This window comes from Uloborus diversus, chromosome 4 (assembly GCF_026930045.1).
Source record: "Uloborus diversus isolate 005 chromosome 4, Udiv.v.3.1, whole genome shotgun sequence".
NCBI lineage: Eukaryota > Metazoa > Arthropoda > Arachnida > Araneae > Uloboridae > Uloborus > Uloborus diversus.
In genome coordinates, this window is record NC_072734.1 from 10,966,070 (window position 1) to 10,981,236 (window position 15,167).

Consider the following 15,167-nt stretch of genomic DNA (forward strand, 5'->3'; position numbering starts at 1 on the left):
TAGTCGATAAAACTGGATTTTGTTCTGATTTTGACAATTAGATTCATTAAGTGGTTGATACAATTAACCACTGATTCAATTAACCGGCATTCTCTGTAATCACAATTCGGAGTATAAATGGATAGAAATCAGCGGAAAGTAAATTAATTTGTGGTGTGAAAAAAAAAGAAAATTGGAAAAAATAGATGCTGATTTCGGACGTTGGTGGATTTGTGGAACACCCAGGGTTTGTACGCTTCTTCAAAACTCCTCCAATACTCCTTCATTTATAAAATTTTTTTGAATGGGGCCTTTCAAACTTCTTCATTTTGATTTTAACTCCTTCAAAACTCTTTCTTTTTTAATTCAAGACTACATAATCTTCCTCTATAACAGAAACTAAAAGTACTTCGATCGACAACTAAGTGGGTATGGGTAGGATGTGGGTATTAGCTGTGTGTTAGATAGTGGGAAAATTCCAGAGGTAAAGGGGAATGTTATTGCTGAGGTGACTGACTGGGAAACAAAGGGTATAATTTTGGGAGATTCAATGGTGCGCGAGGTGGGAAACTCAATAGGCAGAGTTAGACGTAAGGTGGCTAGATGTTGTTTGCCAGGGGCTCGGGCGAGAGATGTAAATAGGGTTGCTGAAAAGAAGGGGGTATTTAATAAAGAGGATGTAGTTACTTTGTGGGTGGGAACTAACGATGTAGGCCATAGTAACAACGATGAGTTTACAAAGGAATGGGATTCCCTGTTGGACAAAGCAACCAACTGTTCGGCAAATGTCCAAGTGGTTGGTTTGCTTCCCAGGTATGGAGTGCATAGGAGTTGGTTAAATCAACGGGCTAGGTGTATGAACCTGGTACTCAAGGAAATTTGCTTTAAGCGTAGTATCAGGTTTATTGATGTGTGGAGTAAATGTAAACGAGATTGGATTGCTAGGGATGGCCTGCATCTGAGCTCTACAGGGGTCAAAATGGTTAGTGGTTTGGTTTTAGAGGCTTCAGAATCAAAAAACTAAGTTGGAATGGGGGGCATGGTTTAAGGAGCAGAATTCGAAAGGGTACTAACTATTGGGATTTTAGTAGAAACGCAAATAGGGTGGCTAATAAGAGAAAAGATTTTAACAGTTGGGATTCAAACAATCGTGCAGCATTAAATAAAAGTAAGATGGGCTTACTTAAGGTTTTTTATACAAATGCTCGTAGTATTAGGAACAAGATGGAAGAATTGAAAAGCATAATTATAGACGAGAGGTTGGATATTATTGGTGTTACCGAGACATGGGCTACCGAAAGTGATGATGATTTATTATCTATTGCTGGGTATAATTTGTTTAGACGAGATAGAGTAGGTAAAAGAGGTGGTGGGGTTTTATTTTATGTCAGAGACACTTTAATTTGCAATGAATTGGTAATTAATGATAAACCTAATGAGATTGATATGATTTGGCTGGAGTTTATTAGTAATAAGGGCGAAAAACTATGTTTGGGGAATATTTATAGGCCACCCAACTTAAGCCAGGGTCAAGACGAACAGATGTTTAGTATTATTAGTGACATTTCTAGCAAGGGGTCAGTCATCATAATGGGAGATTTTAATTTTCCAGTAATTGATTGGAATAATTTTTACCATAGTAATAGCAGAGAAGAGGAATTTTTGAAAGTAATTGGTGACTTTCTTAGATCAAATTGTAACTCAGGGTACTCGACAGGACGCGATTTTGGATCTAGTTTTCTGCGACATGGAAGGCTCTGTTCAGGGGTTATGTGTAGGGAACACATTGGAGATAGTGACCACAACAGTATTAGGTTTGGGATTAAATTTGATATGCACAAAGTAGAGAATTTTAGGTTTGTGCCCAATTTCAGAAATACTGACTTTGTGGCACTTCGGCAGAGTTTGAAAGCAGTTTTTTCTTCTGGATTGGACAATAGCGATGTGAATCTTCAGTGGGCAGAGTTTAAGGAAAATCTAGCGAATACGGTTAGGGATCATGTTCCTTTTAGGAGAAAGGGTGTCAACACTAAAATTTGGTCAATGTGGTTCTCCAGGGAAACTAAAGACGCTCTAAATTACAAGCAAGCTGCTTTTCATAGGTTTAGAGAAACAGGTCACAGTGCAGATAGGCTCCAATATTGTAAGGCAAGGCGTAAATTTAAGTATTTGGTACGGATTCAGAAAAGAGAGTTGGAGCAAAGACTGGCAGATAACATAAACAGGAATTCCAAGAGGTTTTTTGCATACGCTAATTCGGGGAAAGTTCGAAATAGTCATACTGGGCCACTGGTTGATGAGCACGGAATTTTAATTCAGGACGATAGTGATATTGCTAATGTTCTTAATAACTTTTTTTCAAGTGTTTTTAACGATAACTGTATCTCAACAGTTGACACCAACAAGACACAAGCTATAGTACAGCTTGAGGACCTTGTATTTTCCAGGGATGACGTTTTACTTCATTTGAAAAAAATTAAAGAGACTAAGGCTCCGGGGCCAGATAATATTTATCCGAAAATTTTAGTTGAATGTGCAGAGGAATTAGCAGATGTAATCGCAAACATTTTCAATGCTTCTTATAATTCGGGGACAGTGCCAGAGGACTGGAAGCTGGCTAACATTACACCGCTCTTCAAGAAAGGGTCTAAAGGGAGTGCGGGAAATTATAGACCTGTGAGTCTAACTTCGGTGGTTTGCAAAATTTTTGAAACATTGATGAAAATTAAGATAGTAAATTTTCTAGAGACTAATAATCTATTGACTAGTTTTCAGTACGGTTTCAGGAAAGGTAAATCTTGTGCAACTAATTTATTACATTTCTATGACAAAGTTACCATGGCTTTGGACAATAAGAAGCCTGTAGATGTTGTTTACATTGATTTTCAAAAAGCTTTCGATAAGGTACCGCATGTTGCTCTACTTAGCAAATTAACTGATATAGGAATAGGAGGGAAAACTTTCATTTGGGTAAAAAACTGGCTGACCAGAAGGAAACAAAAGAGTCGTTGTAAGGGGAAATTATTCTAATTGGAGTGAGGTCTTTAGCGGGGTTCCTCAAGGATCAGTGTTAGGGCCTGTTTTGTTCATTGTCTTTATGAACGATATTCACAAAAATATTTCTGGGAACATGAATTGTTTTGCTGATGATGTCAAAGTTATGGGGACTGTAGAAAATGAAGAACAAGCAAATCAGCTGCAAGAGGATCTAGATCATATTACAGAGTGGGCTGATAAATGGGGTATGGCTGTTAATGTTGGGAAATGTCAAGTGCTACATTTAGGGCATGGAAATAAGTGTACAAGTTATTATTTGCAAGGTTCAGCCATTAGTCAGGCAGACAAAGTTACTGATCTGGGGGTCTTAATAAGTCAGGATTTAAAGTTTAGCCAACAGTGCAGCATTGCTACCTACAAAGCCAATAAGATGCTTGGGTTTATCAATAGATCTATTTCAAATAAATCTAAAGAAGTTCTTCTGCCATTATATAGAAGTTTGGTAAGACCCCATTTGGAGTATGCTGATCAGTTTTGGTCTCCTTATCTTAAGAAAGACATTAATGTATTGGAAAGGGTTAAAAGGCGGGCTACAAGGCTAATAAGTGGACTTTCCTACTTAGATTATGATTCCAGGCTTAGAAGGCTAAAAATGTACAGTCTTGAGCAAAGAAGAGATCGAGGGGACATGATTCAGCTGTTTAAATTTATTAAAACGAAAGATGTTACGGGGCTAAAGTTTAGCACTGAAAACAGGACAAGGGGTCATTGTTTTAAGCTATTTAAATCTCAGGCTCACATGGATATTAGGAAAAATTATTATTTTAGCAGGGTAGTGGAACCTTGGAACAGCTTACCGGAAGAGGTGGTAACGAACAAAGGAGTAGACAGTTTTAAGAGGGCCATTGATCTTCACTGGGGATTGTAAATTGACTAGGACCAGTCTAGCTGGGCCCCAGAGCCTGTTGCTGGTCGTCACTTTTGTATTTGTATTTGTATAACTTCGTCACTAAGGCAATTTTAATGTAGTAATTTCATGCATTTATTTTTTTTTTTTGATTTACAAATTGATCATAGTTAATTCATAAAAGTTGAAGGTGAAATTTTTATTAGTAGACTAAGACATTTCATAAGTGAAGTAAAACATGTTTAAATGGTGCTTGGCTATTTTTTCAAGTTTTATGATTATTGTTTTTTCCTTCACCACACTCTCAGCAGCAAAAGTCAAGTTGTCTAATTATTATTTAAATATTTAAAACTACATAAGTAAGTGTACTGCATTAAGTGATTGCGTTAAAAAAAACAATTGTTTAGTTAATTGCAGTTATGATATTGTAAAAAGGCTCATCCACAAGTGATGTCATGCTTTGAGAAGGAGACGGGCTCATGAAATTGTGACAAGGGGAAGAGAGAGAGAGAGAGGGTGACAAGTGACACCACACAGTTATTGTAACAATATGTTTGTAAAAAATATGACGTGACAAGAGGAGAAGTTTGGGGTGAAGTGTGACACTTTGTGATAAAGGGTGCTGATGGTGAAATATATTGAAAAAAAGTGACATCATTTAATGACATTCCATTAGTACTCCTTCAAAATCTCATTTTACTCCTTCAAAACTCCTTCATTTTATTTCTGAAACTGAGTACGAACTCTGACACCACTATTTAATTTTAAAACTATAATTGGTTTGCATCATTATCTAAATACAATAACTGGAATGAAGTGTGATTCAGTACAGTGATTCATCATTTTTAGTTAGATTTAATGATTTTTGTCTGAATACTGATCATATGATGCTTCTGTGCATCAACTGCTGTGATTGTAAGCGAAGAAAAATTGCATTTTAATTAAAATCTGGTTCATTGTTCAATTTCTTTTCCTCTTAGATGTCACGACCCATTCAAGTGAAGCCAGCCGACAGTGAAAATAAAGGTGGTAAGTAAATCCAGTATTTATTATTTTTTTCCCCGGACATTTTAAGACGCACAAAGTTTTCCTTCCAATTCGTCATAGAGGGATGAAAGATCAATTTCCCCCCGTCCTAAAGCAGCATTTCTCATAACTAGTTACAATAAATCTCGAACATACACTTGCACCAGCAGATAATCACGGCCAAATCTTTCCTTTAATTGCTGTACTGCGTTACTGTAATTTTCTCCGGTAGCAGGAAAACTCAACAGTAATCTTTCTGCTTTAGAACCAGGTTCCATTGATTGAATTAAATATTGCTTTTTGTCTTCATTATCAATGTCCTTGTCCTCATGAATTTCTTAAATTGGCTCCGAAAATTTAAATACTCTCTTGCTTCGCCGTTAAACTTTTTAAGTTCTATCAACGACAGCTTAAATTTGTGCTTACTAATGTTTCCGTTACGCTGAACATTTTCAAAATTTAAATCAAGCAGAGAGCAAATTTGAATAAACTTGTCCCGATAATTTTCTGCTTCTTCACAATCTTCATAATATGCCTCCTCGACATTTTCATCTTCCAACAACAACTCAGATATCGTATTTTGACAACCATCTAGCCATTTGAATTTGTTAGAAATATGATTTCTTAAAATTAAAAGTTCATTTGAATCAGTAATTTCCTTCAAAAGTTCAGTTTCAATTTTTGTCATACTGTGGGTAAAAGACGTCCTCATTCCTTTTCTCTGAGCTTAAACTTTCTCTGAGCTCTGAGCAGTTAAATCCATCGACTTCTTACATAAGTTCCAAGCACCCGTCCTGTCATGGACGCCAAATATGTTGAATACAAACTAAAATTCGAACGGTGAATTACTTTGTCAGGATTGCACTAATCAATGCAGGGTGCTAGAATCAATAAGATCTCCTTTTCTTCATAAAAAGACATTTATTTTACTGAACTACAAGAAAACTAGAGCCAAAATATCTTTGCAATACAGCACCAGTATCAAACTCATACTAATTTCATTTTAATTTTACACAGTGTTCTGACAATTGTATGTATCTATGTGTTTATGTCTTTAATTGTTTAAACACCAGTTTTTCTTTTAAAAATTCACTTAAATTATGGCTTTAGTAGGTTAAATAAAGAAGTAAGTAAAATCGGTATCTATTGGTAGAAAGATACACTATAGTATCAGTGTAATCACAAAAAACCATTAAGACATGCACTACACTGAATTTCCAGCCTATTTATCTCGTAGGATGTTTTGGAAATATCTGTGGGACATATGTATGTCCCAGTAGGGCTGAAAGGGTTAAGAACGGCAGAGGCTTAAGGGTCGACCAAAAATCAAAAAATTCAAAATTTTCTGAGGATCATGGATAGCCTGATTTCATCTTTTTGCGACTATAATTTGCAGAGACAATGAAACTACAAGTTTCGGCATTGTTTCATTTATTCCAAAATGTGTGAAGCAGTTGGCTGCTTGCCATCAACAGTGGTTCGAGCGAAAGTAGATTAAATAAGATGCATTCATCGGTTCCTGTTACCACTCCAAACAAATTTTGTATTTCCTGTTTTCGTTGTATCATATTCAAACTTGAGATCTGGCAACCCATTTTTGGTTTTGAAAAATGGTAGCAAAATTATTAGCGTTCTTGTAGAATTACGTTACGCATACGTTACGAAAAGAGTTGTGTTATATATTCATTTTTAAGATGTACGGATCATAAGATCAAAATGAGTCATCTTCATCACTGTAAATATCTTCATCAAACTTTCTTTCCTGTGCTGTGAAATAAATTGTGTTTAAAAACAAAAGCCGAGTCTGTAGTTACAACAGTTCCGGAATAGATGAAGCAAGGGGCTGCTTGCCAGTAATGACTGGTTGGAGCAAAATCGGGTCAAGTAAGATGCATATTTGAAGTTTGCACTAACTTAAGCCAACTCAGGCCAAAGACAGTATACTTTAGGTGAACGGAGGTGTACCAACTGGCTTCGGTGGGTAGTAAAATCTTATTTACAATTTTCACTCAGCATTTAAATTTCTAAAGATTGCTCTGTGATACTTATTTTTTTAACTACGATGTATTTTTGCGTTGGTTTCTTAAGTCTGAAATTGTGAGTTAATTCTATCTTTAAATATATATCTTTTTGTGAGCCTTTTTTCTTTCAGAAGACCGGAAACTGTTTGTTGGTATGTTGAGCAAACAGCAAACAGATGAAGATGTTTTGAAACTATTCCAACCTTTCGGACCTATTGAAGAGTGCACAATTTTAAGAGGACCCGATGGTCAAAGTAAAGGTACTTACTGTGCATGTTACTTGTTTTTATTCTCCCTCCCAAATAAGATGAAAGAAAAAAATAATGTACAAAGCCATATAGTGCCCAGAACAAATAGTACATCTCCAATATTATTTATAATGTACTTTTGAGCAGAAAAAAAGTTTTTTTTTTGTATGAGTTTTACTGATTGTTATCAGTGATATCATCACCAAATAGCATATAGATTTAACATTCAAAATAAGTTTTAGTTCCATTCCGTCAATCACAATTTATCATTGGAGATGAATTGTATCCAGTTGAACTTATTTTCTTATATTAGGTTCATGTTCTTCCCCACAGATGGAAGTGAGGGATGCTACAGCAAGGGGGCCCTGGCCCAAAAGGGGTCTGAAGTGAAAAAATCAAATATAAAACTTATTTTTTATGTACCTATTTCTAGGTTTAGGAAAAAATGGAAGGTTCCCATTGCATGATCTGGCAAGGGAACCTTGGAATAATTGTGGGAGTCCATTAATAGAACTAGCACTGTTCGTTAAACTCAAGAAAAATCCCATATTTATTTAAAATTTTTGGGACATAATAAATTATCAGCATTCATCTGTTGCGTTCTCTTCTCTTATCGCAAAAGCAGTTGATGATAGACATAGTATGTCAATCTAAGTGAAGCTTTATTATCATTATTTTTCATGTTAGATAACATTTAGATATTTGCATGTTTCATGTCATTGTTCCTTAACGAACGCTAGAATCCGTGACTAGTCTTGGAATAGAGAACGGCACGTGTAGTGGGCGTTGCCCATGACGTGACTACTTTGACGTCGATCCTTCTAGAACAAGTGACGTCACGTGCACACGCTTCGGGCTTGGCCACTGAAGGTCACGATCAGGTAGCATTGAAGTGAAGATATGCTAATGAGATTCGGAATATAAGCGAGGCTGTTATCAGTTGATCTCACTCTCACTTCTTGCACAGCCTAGACGCGTTGGCTCATGTCAGGCAAGCCAACTTGCTGTTTGTTCAACAAGCTTAGGCTGTTAGCCTTTATGTTTAAATTGAAGTAGTATGACGTTTGTCCATTGAAGACTTCGTTCCTTATGAACGATAGTCGGGTCAATTGATAATTACTTATTAGTCTAGGTCAACTGGGTATTTGCAATAATGGTATACTTATTCTTATTTACTTTTGTTAAAGCCATATACTATGTTTTTATCTCTTAATAAATTAATTGATGTTTACTAAGCTATTTGTCTTCAATCATACTGATTCACGAACTCGAATTTCACACTCTGCTAAATGTATTACGTTGTTTGGGTAAGAGAGTTAGTTTTAATCATACCTTCCCATCCAACAGTTAAACCGTATTGTAAATTCTCCTGAAAAAATTAAAGATATTAACAATGGAATTTTCACCTAAATAATGATTGCAACCAAATTTTTATTCACTATTCACATTTAGAAACATCAATGAATAAATTACTGCTGCTGCCTAAATCAAACATCTCTAACCACCCCTGTGGTTAACCCGCGAGAACGCGCGCTACTCGGACGAACACGAGAATGCGCAAGGGGTGTCCTGCACCCCAGTGAAGAATTTCCACAATTTACTTAGCAAAAGTATATTTTTCACGGTGTTTTTTTAAACTTCCTTACGCCAAACATAATTATTACTTTAAACTTTGCAAATCAACCTGTTTCATGAGTGATTTTCACCAAATTAAGATCAAAATTTGAAATTTATTTCATATAAATGCACACTTACATTAGTTGATGCATTCGGTACACATGACATCAGAATGACTTTTGCAAAAAATATTTAAGCATTTTAAACAACAAGACTCGTTCTCACTACCACAGATATAAAAACACTTGTATGACATCTTTTTTGTTTTTGGAGTTGGCTCCGTTGAAAAATTACCTCTCAAATTTCAATTTTGTTTAATGCTTGACATAGCTCTCTGATCCGCATGGTTTTTGACAAGTTGAACTGCCAAATCTTTAATGGAAGGTCTCTCCTTTTTAATATACTTATTTGAGAATCTTTGATTAAGAGCAGCAAAACTCTGCGGTTGAATATAGCTATATTTAGAAGAGACAAAAATAGCACCATTGGCCTTTTTTTTTTTTGTAACCCATGCCGTAGAATAAGCAGCTAACCAATACATGTCTTCAGTTCATCTTTGCTGATATCATTGGCATTTCTTTATAGTGAAAAATTATATAAAACTCTTTCAATAGGTATTAGTAAACTTCATTATAAAAACCAGAATGCTTTCAAAATAAAATTGAAAATGATTCTGAAGGTGTTGAAATCTCGCATGGTTTGGTATTTCCCAGAAGTTAATAAATAATGCTCTTTTCTGGTGTTCTTACGTTGGAATGGTATTTTCTTTCATCCCTTTTGTTTGACAATCTTTTCCAATCGAAAAAGTTTCTCTTTTACTACCAATTACTTCAACATCTACAGATAAATCCTCAGGTTCACTATCAGAATTATGGCGACTATAATTTAACACTATTATCAGGCTCCTCATCAGATTCATATATCTATTGATCATCAGTGGAAACTTCATCCAACAGCTTTTGCAAATGTCTCATACTCTCATCATACGTCATGTAGCGCGACATTTTCGAAGAAAATCGGAGAATCACAAGGACGCGCAAGGGGTGTTTGACACCCCATATGAGTAATTCCAGGAAAACCGCTGCAGGAATGCACACAGCAAACATACCCTTCATTAGCAAGTGACCTTCAAACCAGCTACACTGAGTTTGATCCATTTTCAATTAAGGGAACTTAAAAAGTTCGAATAATAAAGTTTTGTGGGGTGTCAAACATCCCCTTGCGTGTCCTCGCGGGTTAAGGACGTGCTTACATATGGAATTCTGAATCTGCCAGTCAAGTCTGAATGTCAGGTGTCTATATTGCACAAGTTTGTAGACTGTATAGTGTTTTAGGTAATATAACTACAAAAATTAATGTTTATACAATTAAATTACTTAAAAAAAAGAAACAGATTTATCTTTATTGATGATGTATTTTCTTATTACGGATTTTTAGTTATTATTAGTATCTTTATGAAAATTATGTATGAATCAAACCTTTTGGTTGCAAAATTACTTATAAAGGATTTTTTGTTTGCTTCTATTCCAATATAACTTGCTAAATGTCAACTTAAGCTTATTTTTAAAAATTTCTTTTCTGTTGAACATTGTTTCTGAAAATTATTTTATTATAGGATGTGCTTTTGTGAAATTTGAAAACCCTAGTGATGCACATTCTGCAATTAGTACCCTGCATGGTAGTCAAACAATGCCAGTAAGTATTTGTCATGTTTTTACTGTGTAATTTTTTCTCCCTTCGCTTTTACTTGTAATATTTCATTGAGTATTCATTTGAGTCTTGGGCATAACCTTGGCAAAAGTAAACAATTTATTTTAATTGTTAATTGTTTTAAACTACAGTGAAGATACAACAAACTTCAATGGACCACAAGTTTGTTACCGAAATTTCATCGTAATGGAATACAAGCTATGTAATTAAATCAAGACTCAAAATTAATTTTGTTGAAATGTATATTTTGTTGTATTGGTATTCGTTGTTATGAGATTTCACTGTATTTAATTATGAAACTGTATAATTAAGCTCATTTTGCTTTCTTGTGCTAAATGTTAGCTCATCAGCATGTTCCATTCTAATAAATATAAGCAATTGCGTGAGTCATATTCTTTCCATCTCCTCTTTCTAGTTAGGGATAGCAAGCTGTGTGGGACCTTTTACTTTAAGTTATATTGAAATGCAAACTATCATAAGGGTCCCCAATGTTTTCTTTGCCTAGGATACCCCAAATTCAAAATCAGGCCTTTTGGTTGAGTCATGTTGGGAAGGCAACTTAAGCAGTAGTGTAGGAAAACCTCTGAATCAGTTGATCAGTAACTACCTTCACGGTTGATTCTTCTCTGAAAGGACAGTGAGGACTTGCCTCACTAAGTAATGATTTGCCTTACTTGTGTTGATCTCATCAGCAGTCAGTTGGACAACCCTTTGAAAGCAACATTATTTTTGCTATTACTAGTCTTAAAAATGCTTTTACCCTCTTTTTTTTCCTGAATTTGCAGTCATTTGGTCATCTACATTCTAAACAAGCACTGTTCACTCTCACTTTTCTCTGGGTTCATTTTATGCTTGAACTTAGTGTATATGCTACCGTTAAAGTATGAAATCCATTATTTTATAGAATACGTAGTTATTTCATGGAATAACTAATTGTGTCCGTTAAAGTGTAAATCTCTCATGTATTTCATGGTTTAACTAGTTATTTCATAGAATAACGATCTGCAGCCCGTTAAAGTGTAAAATAATCTATATCCGGTCGGTTGCTACAGCTCAAAGTTTAGGTACTGGTCAGGGATTTAAAAAATGTTCGTGTAAAACCCTGTGTGTCAACAAAAAATGTTTTTGTTTTATAAATAATGTTCTTTGTAATTCCAAATGTCATTTTAGTAATCCTTGTTGTAAAAAATGATTTTGTGGTATGTTTCCATAAATACCATTTATATGCTGCATAAATTAGATAAATTGCTTCTTTTTCATTTTAATTGTCTATCATTAGTTTATTTATAGACTACCTAGTTATTTCATTTTAGATAAATTGTTTATTTTACACTTTAACTGTCTCTCATCAGTTAATTTATAGAATACCTAGTTATTTCATAGAATACCTAGTTATTTCATAGAATAACTAGTTAAAGTATGAAATTAATAACTTATTACACACTTTAACGGACACGATCTGTTATTTCATGGAATAACTAGGTATTCTATAAAATAACTGCATTATATACTTTAACAGTAACATATATACTAAAGTAGTAATGTAGTAAAATATAGTGTTGTAATGTAGTAATAATTATATAGTTGAGTGCAATATAGTTAAAAGCACACTGATGTGCAAAAATTGTCTATGTATTAGATGTTTATTGATAAGTGAAGTTCAGTTTTCAAATAAAAATTCTCTTTTTTGTGACAGGGCGCTTCATCTAGTCTAGTAGTAAAATTTGCTGACACAGAAAAGGAACGTCAGCTAAGAAAAATGCAACAAATGTCTGGAAACGTGAACATATTGAATCCTTTTGTTTTCAGTCATCTAGGAGCCTATGGCGCCTACGCACAGGTGAATGTTTAATTATTAATGTTATTTTAATATGTCTATGCATTGTTTAAATAATGGGATCGTTTCCGAAATTTTGAAAGTATTTTTTTCTGAAAGAGCATGCTTAAAAACGTAGGATTTGCCCCTTTTTAAATAATTTAACTAAGTGAATTATTTTTGAAAAATTATTTAAATCAGTGTTTAGACTCAATTTCATTTTTCACGCTTCTGCGCATGACATCACAAATGATGAACTGCCATTCACTGTTGCCATTAGTGCAGAGCGCAATAGTTAATTCACTTTACTCATATACAGAGAGTAGAAGAGAGGAGAAGAATCTTCATGATAGCAGTTTAGCGACAAAATTTCACTTCCGCCAGAGGGCGCCGTCCCCAAATAACTATTCATGTTCACATGCGTCTTCCATAGTCTAGCGTTGTAAACAAATGCGCGTTTTAAAATATAAGACCTGAAAATTTGAAAGAATAAAGCTCATTTTGCCATGAAAGTTCTTCATAATACTTACAGTTTCACCATACATTTGAACTATTTGCATTCAATGCGTATAATTTTTGTTTATGAAGCAATAATTTTAATTGAACTTGATCTGGGTGTCACTAGCTTGACAATTCATAAATTTCTCCACTGGACAGGAGCAGCGTTTTTACGAAATAATTAATTCATTCCTCTGTTATGTGCTAGGTAATTGATGTTTTATTTTGTATATTGTATTAGAAATCTCTGTTCTACTTATTTGTTATTATAAAACTAAAAACGATTTTAGCTGTCTTTTGACAATAATGTTTTCTCCTAATAAAGTCTGTAGCCTGCATTTCTTTTGTCCGAATTCTTCAGATTAAGATGCATTTAATTTTTAGAGTAAATGAGAAAATTTTATTTTGTAGTTTTCAATTTGAAAAATAAGAATGAAAATAGCTATGAACAATTACAAAATTTTGGGATTTAAATTACTGCAATATTTTTTTGCTATGTTTTTTATCACTTGCATACCCTGATTTGCATCCGGGAACAAAGCAGTATGCAAGCGGCATATTTATGAAAGAAAAAATTAAAACTAATTAGCAAAAGGATATAGAAATAGCCAAGATGTACATTCTGTATTAACTTAATGAAAACCTAAAAAATAATGCAATAATTTTGATGGTTAAAACACTATATAATTATAAAAATCGAAAATAAATTTCAGAAAAAAAGTTATTTTGGAATGAGATTATTGAAGATTATTCATTTCCATCTTGACGACAGCATGGAATTATTGAGCTCCGGCAATTTCTTCGCATCAGCAGCCCAAATTAGCTAACTGCCGGCAACCACCCCATGGAGAACTCAGGGTCGGGTGAAATTCTCCTTTCCCTTCTCAATAAACAAGAGCATAATGGAACCGAAGCGCCACCAGTGGCGATGCAAAAATCGTGCCACATTTCTCTGCATTGTCAAAGGAGATGAAGCTCCTTTATTTTAGCCTTCTTGCTCATATGTAGTGGCAACAATAAGGTTGATAGCAAGTGTAGAGCGCAATATTTAATTTGCTTCTGAATTATAATAATGTGAAAACGCAGTAGACAGAATGCGTAAGCATTCAGTGCCCCTTGAAATACGTGGCAAAGTACAGCATTTGTGACGTCATAAAGACCACACCTTGTTCGAAAAATCGGACATTTAAAAAAATTAATTAAAAAATAACTGTTGAAAAAACGAAAGTATTTTCTGGGTCCATGTTATTTTTTTTGCTCATTCTATCAACTTTAGTGACTAAAAGTAGTACTTTTGACTGAAGGAAACAACCTCATTAACTAAACTGTTGTGATTGATTACCTAAATACCTAAAAAAAATTAAAAACCCTATTTTCTGCAGTCTGAGAAATTGGATAAGCTTTCTAGCTAACAATAAAGGGGGAAAATGTGACAAAAAAAAAAAAAAAAAAAGATTTGCATTAAATTCCATACAGGTGTTCAGGTTTTCACAGAACACCTTTTTCAATGCAAAAAATTGTGAGATTTTGGATGTAAAGCCACTAGCAAAAGTTTTGCCTGCAAAACCCTCATCTTTGAAATCCGAAAAGACCTGTGCCAAATTTGTTGCATATTTATGCATTTATTATGTTGATTTTCTTACTGTTACTTTAGCATAAACAGGGGTGCCCATCCCCCTAAGTGTGATTAGGCACCCTCCTCAAATGCTACAACGCACCCTTCCCATTAGGAGAGCCAGAGCCCCACAAATGAAGTAAAACACTCTCTAAAATGAGTCCCCAACTCTCTAAATCTCTCTTTAAAAATTTCAATGCCACTTTCTATGCCATGGTCCCCTCTTCCTCATCGACACCCCTGGCATAAAGGTATTTTTTCATTTCATATTCTATAGATCACTTGTTAGACAATTTGGACTAAATTTTCTGTAGAATTTCATATACTCATTTTTAAAATAATTAATGTTGAAAGTTAAAAGTTTGTTGACGTAGTAAAGGTACTTGACTCGTGTGATTTGTTAAGTCCAATTTTTTTTCCTAATTTCTTTTTCAATTGTTTTTTTTTTTTTTGAAATGAAGTCCTGTCACTTTTGTTACATACTTTTGAGCATCAGGTTTAGAGATCTTGACCCTAGCAATATGTCTTTCAAATCTGTTGTTGCAAATTTATTTAATACTAGTGGTATCCGCACGGCTTTGCCCATAGTAGAACATTAAAAGGTCATTTGGTTTGCTTGTATATTTACAAATAATGGAAGATGAATTTCTCGCCAATATGTTATGTTCATTTGCTAGCCAATGTTATGGTTCCACGTTATGATAGTTTCGTAATTTTCTCTTCCATGTTATGA

At 34.4% G+C, this 15,167-nt stretch overlaps 1 protein-coding gene across 1 annotated transcript in view; it reads left to right on the plus strand.

Annotated features, from left to right (window-relative positions):
• Nucleotides 1-15,167, plus strand: part of LOC129219819 (CUGBP Elav-like family member 3) — a 75,279-nt gene that overhangs the window by 23,762 nt on the left and 36,350 nt on the right. The window contains exons 3-6 of the mRNA XM_054854124.1: nt 4,864-4,912; nt 7,047-7,190; nt 10,411-10,490; nt 12,202-12,345. Of these exons, the coding sequence (XP_054710099.1) occupies nt 4,864-4,912; nt 7,047-7,190; nt 10,411-10,490; nt 12,202-12,345 (417 nt within the window). The remainder of the gene's footprint in view (nt 1-4,863; nt 4,913-7,046; nt 7,191-10,410; nt 10,491-12,201; nt 12,346-15,167) is intronic.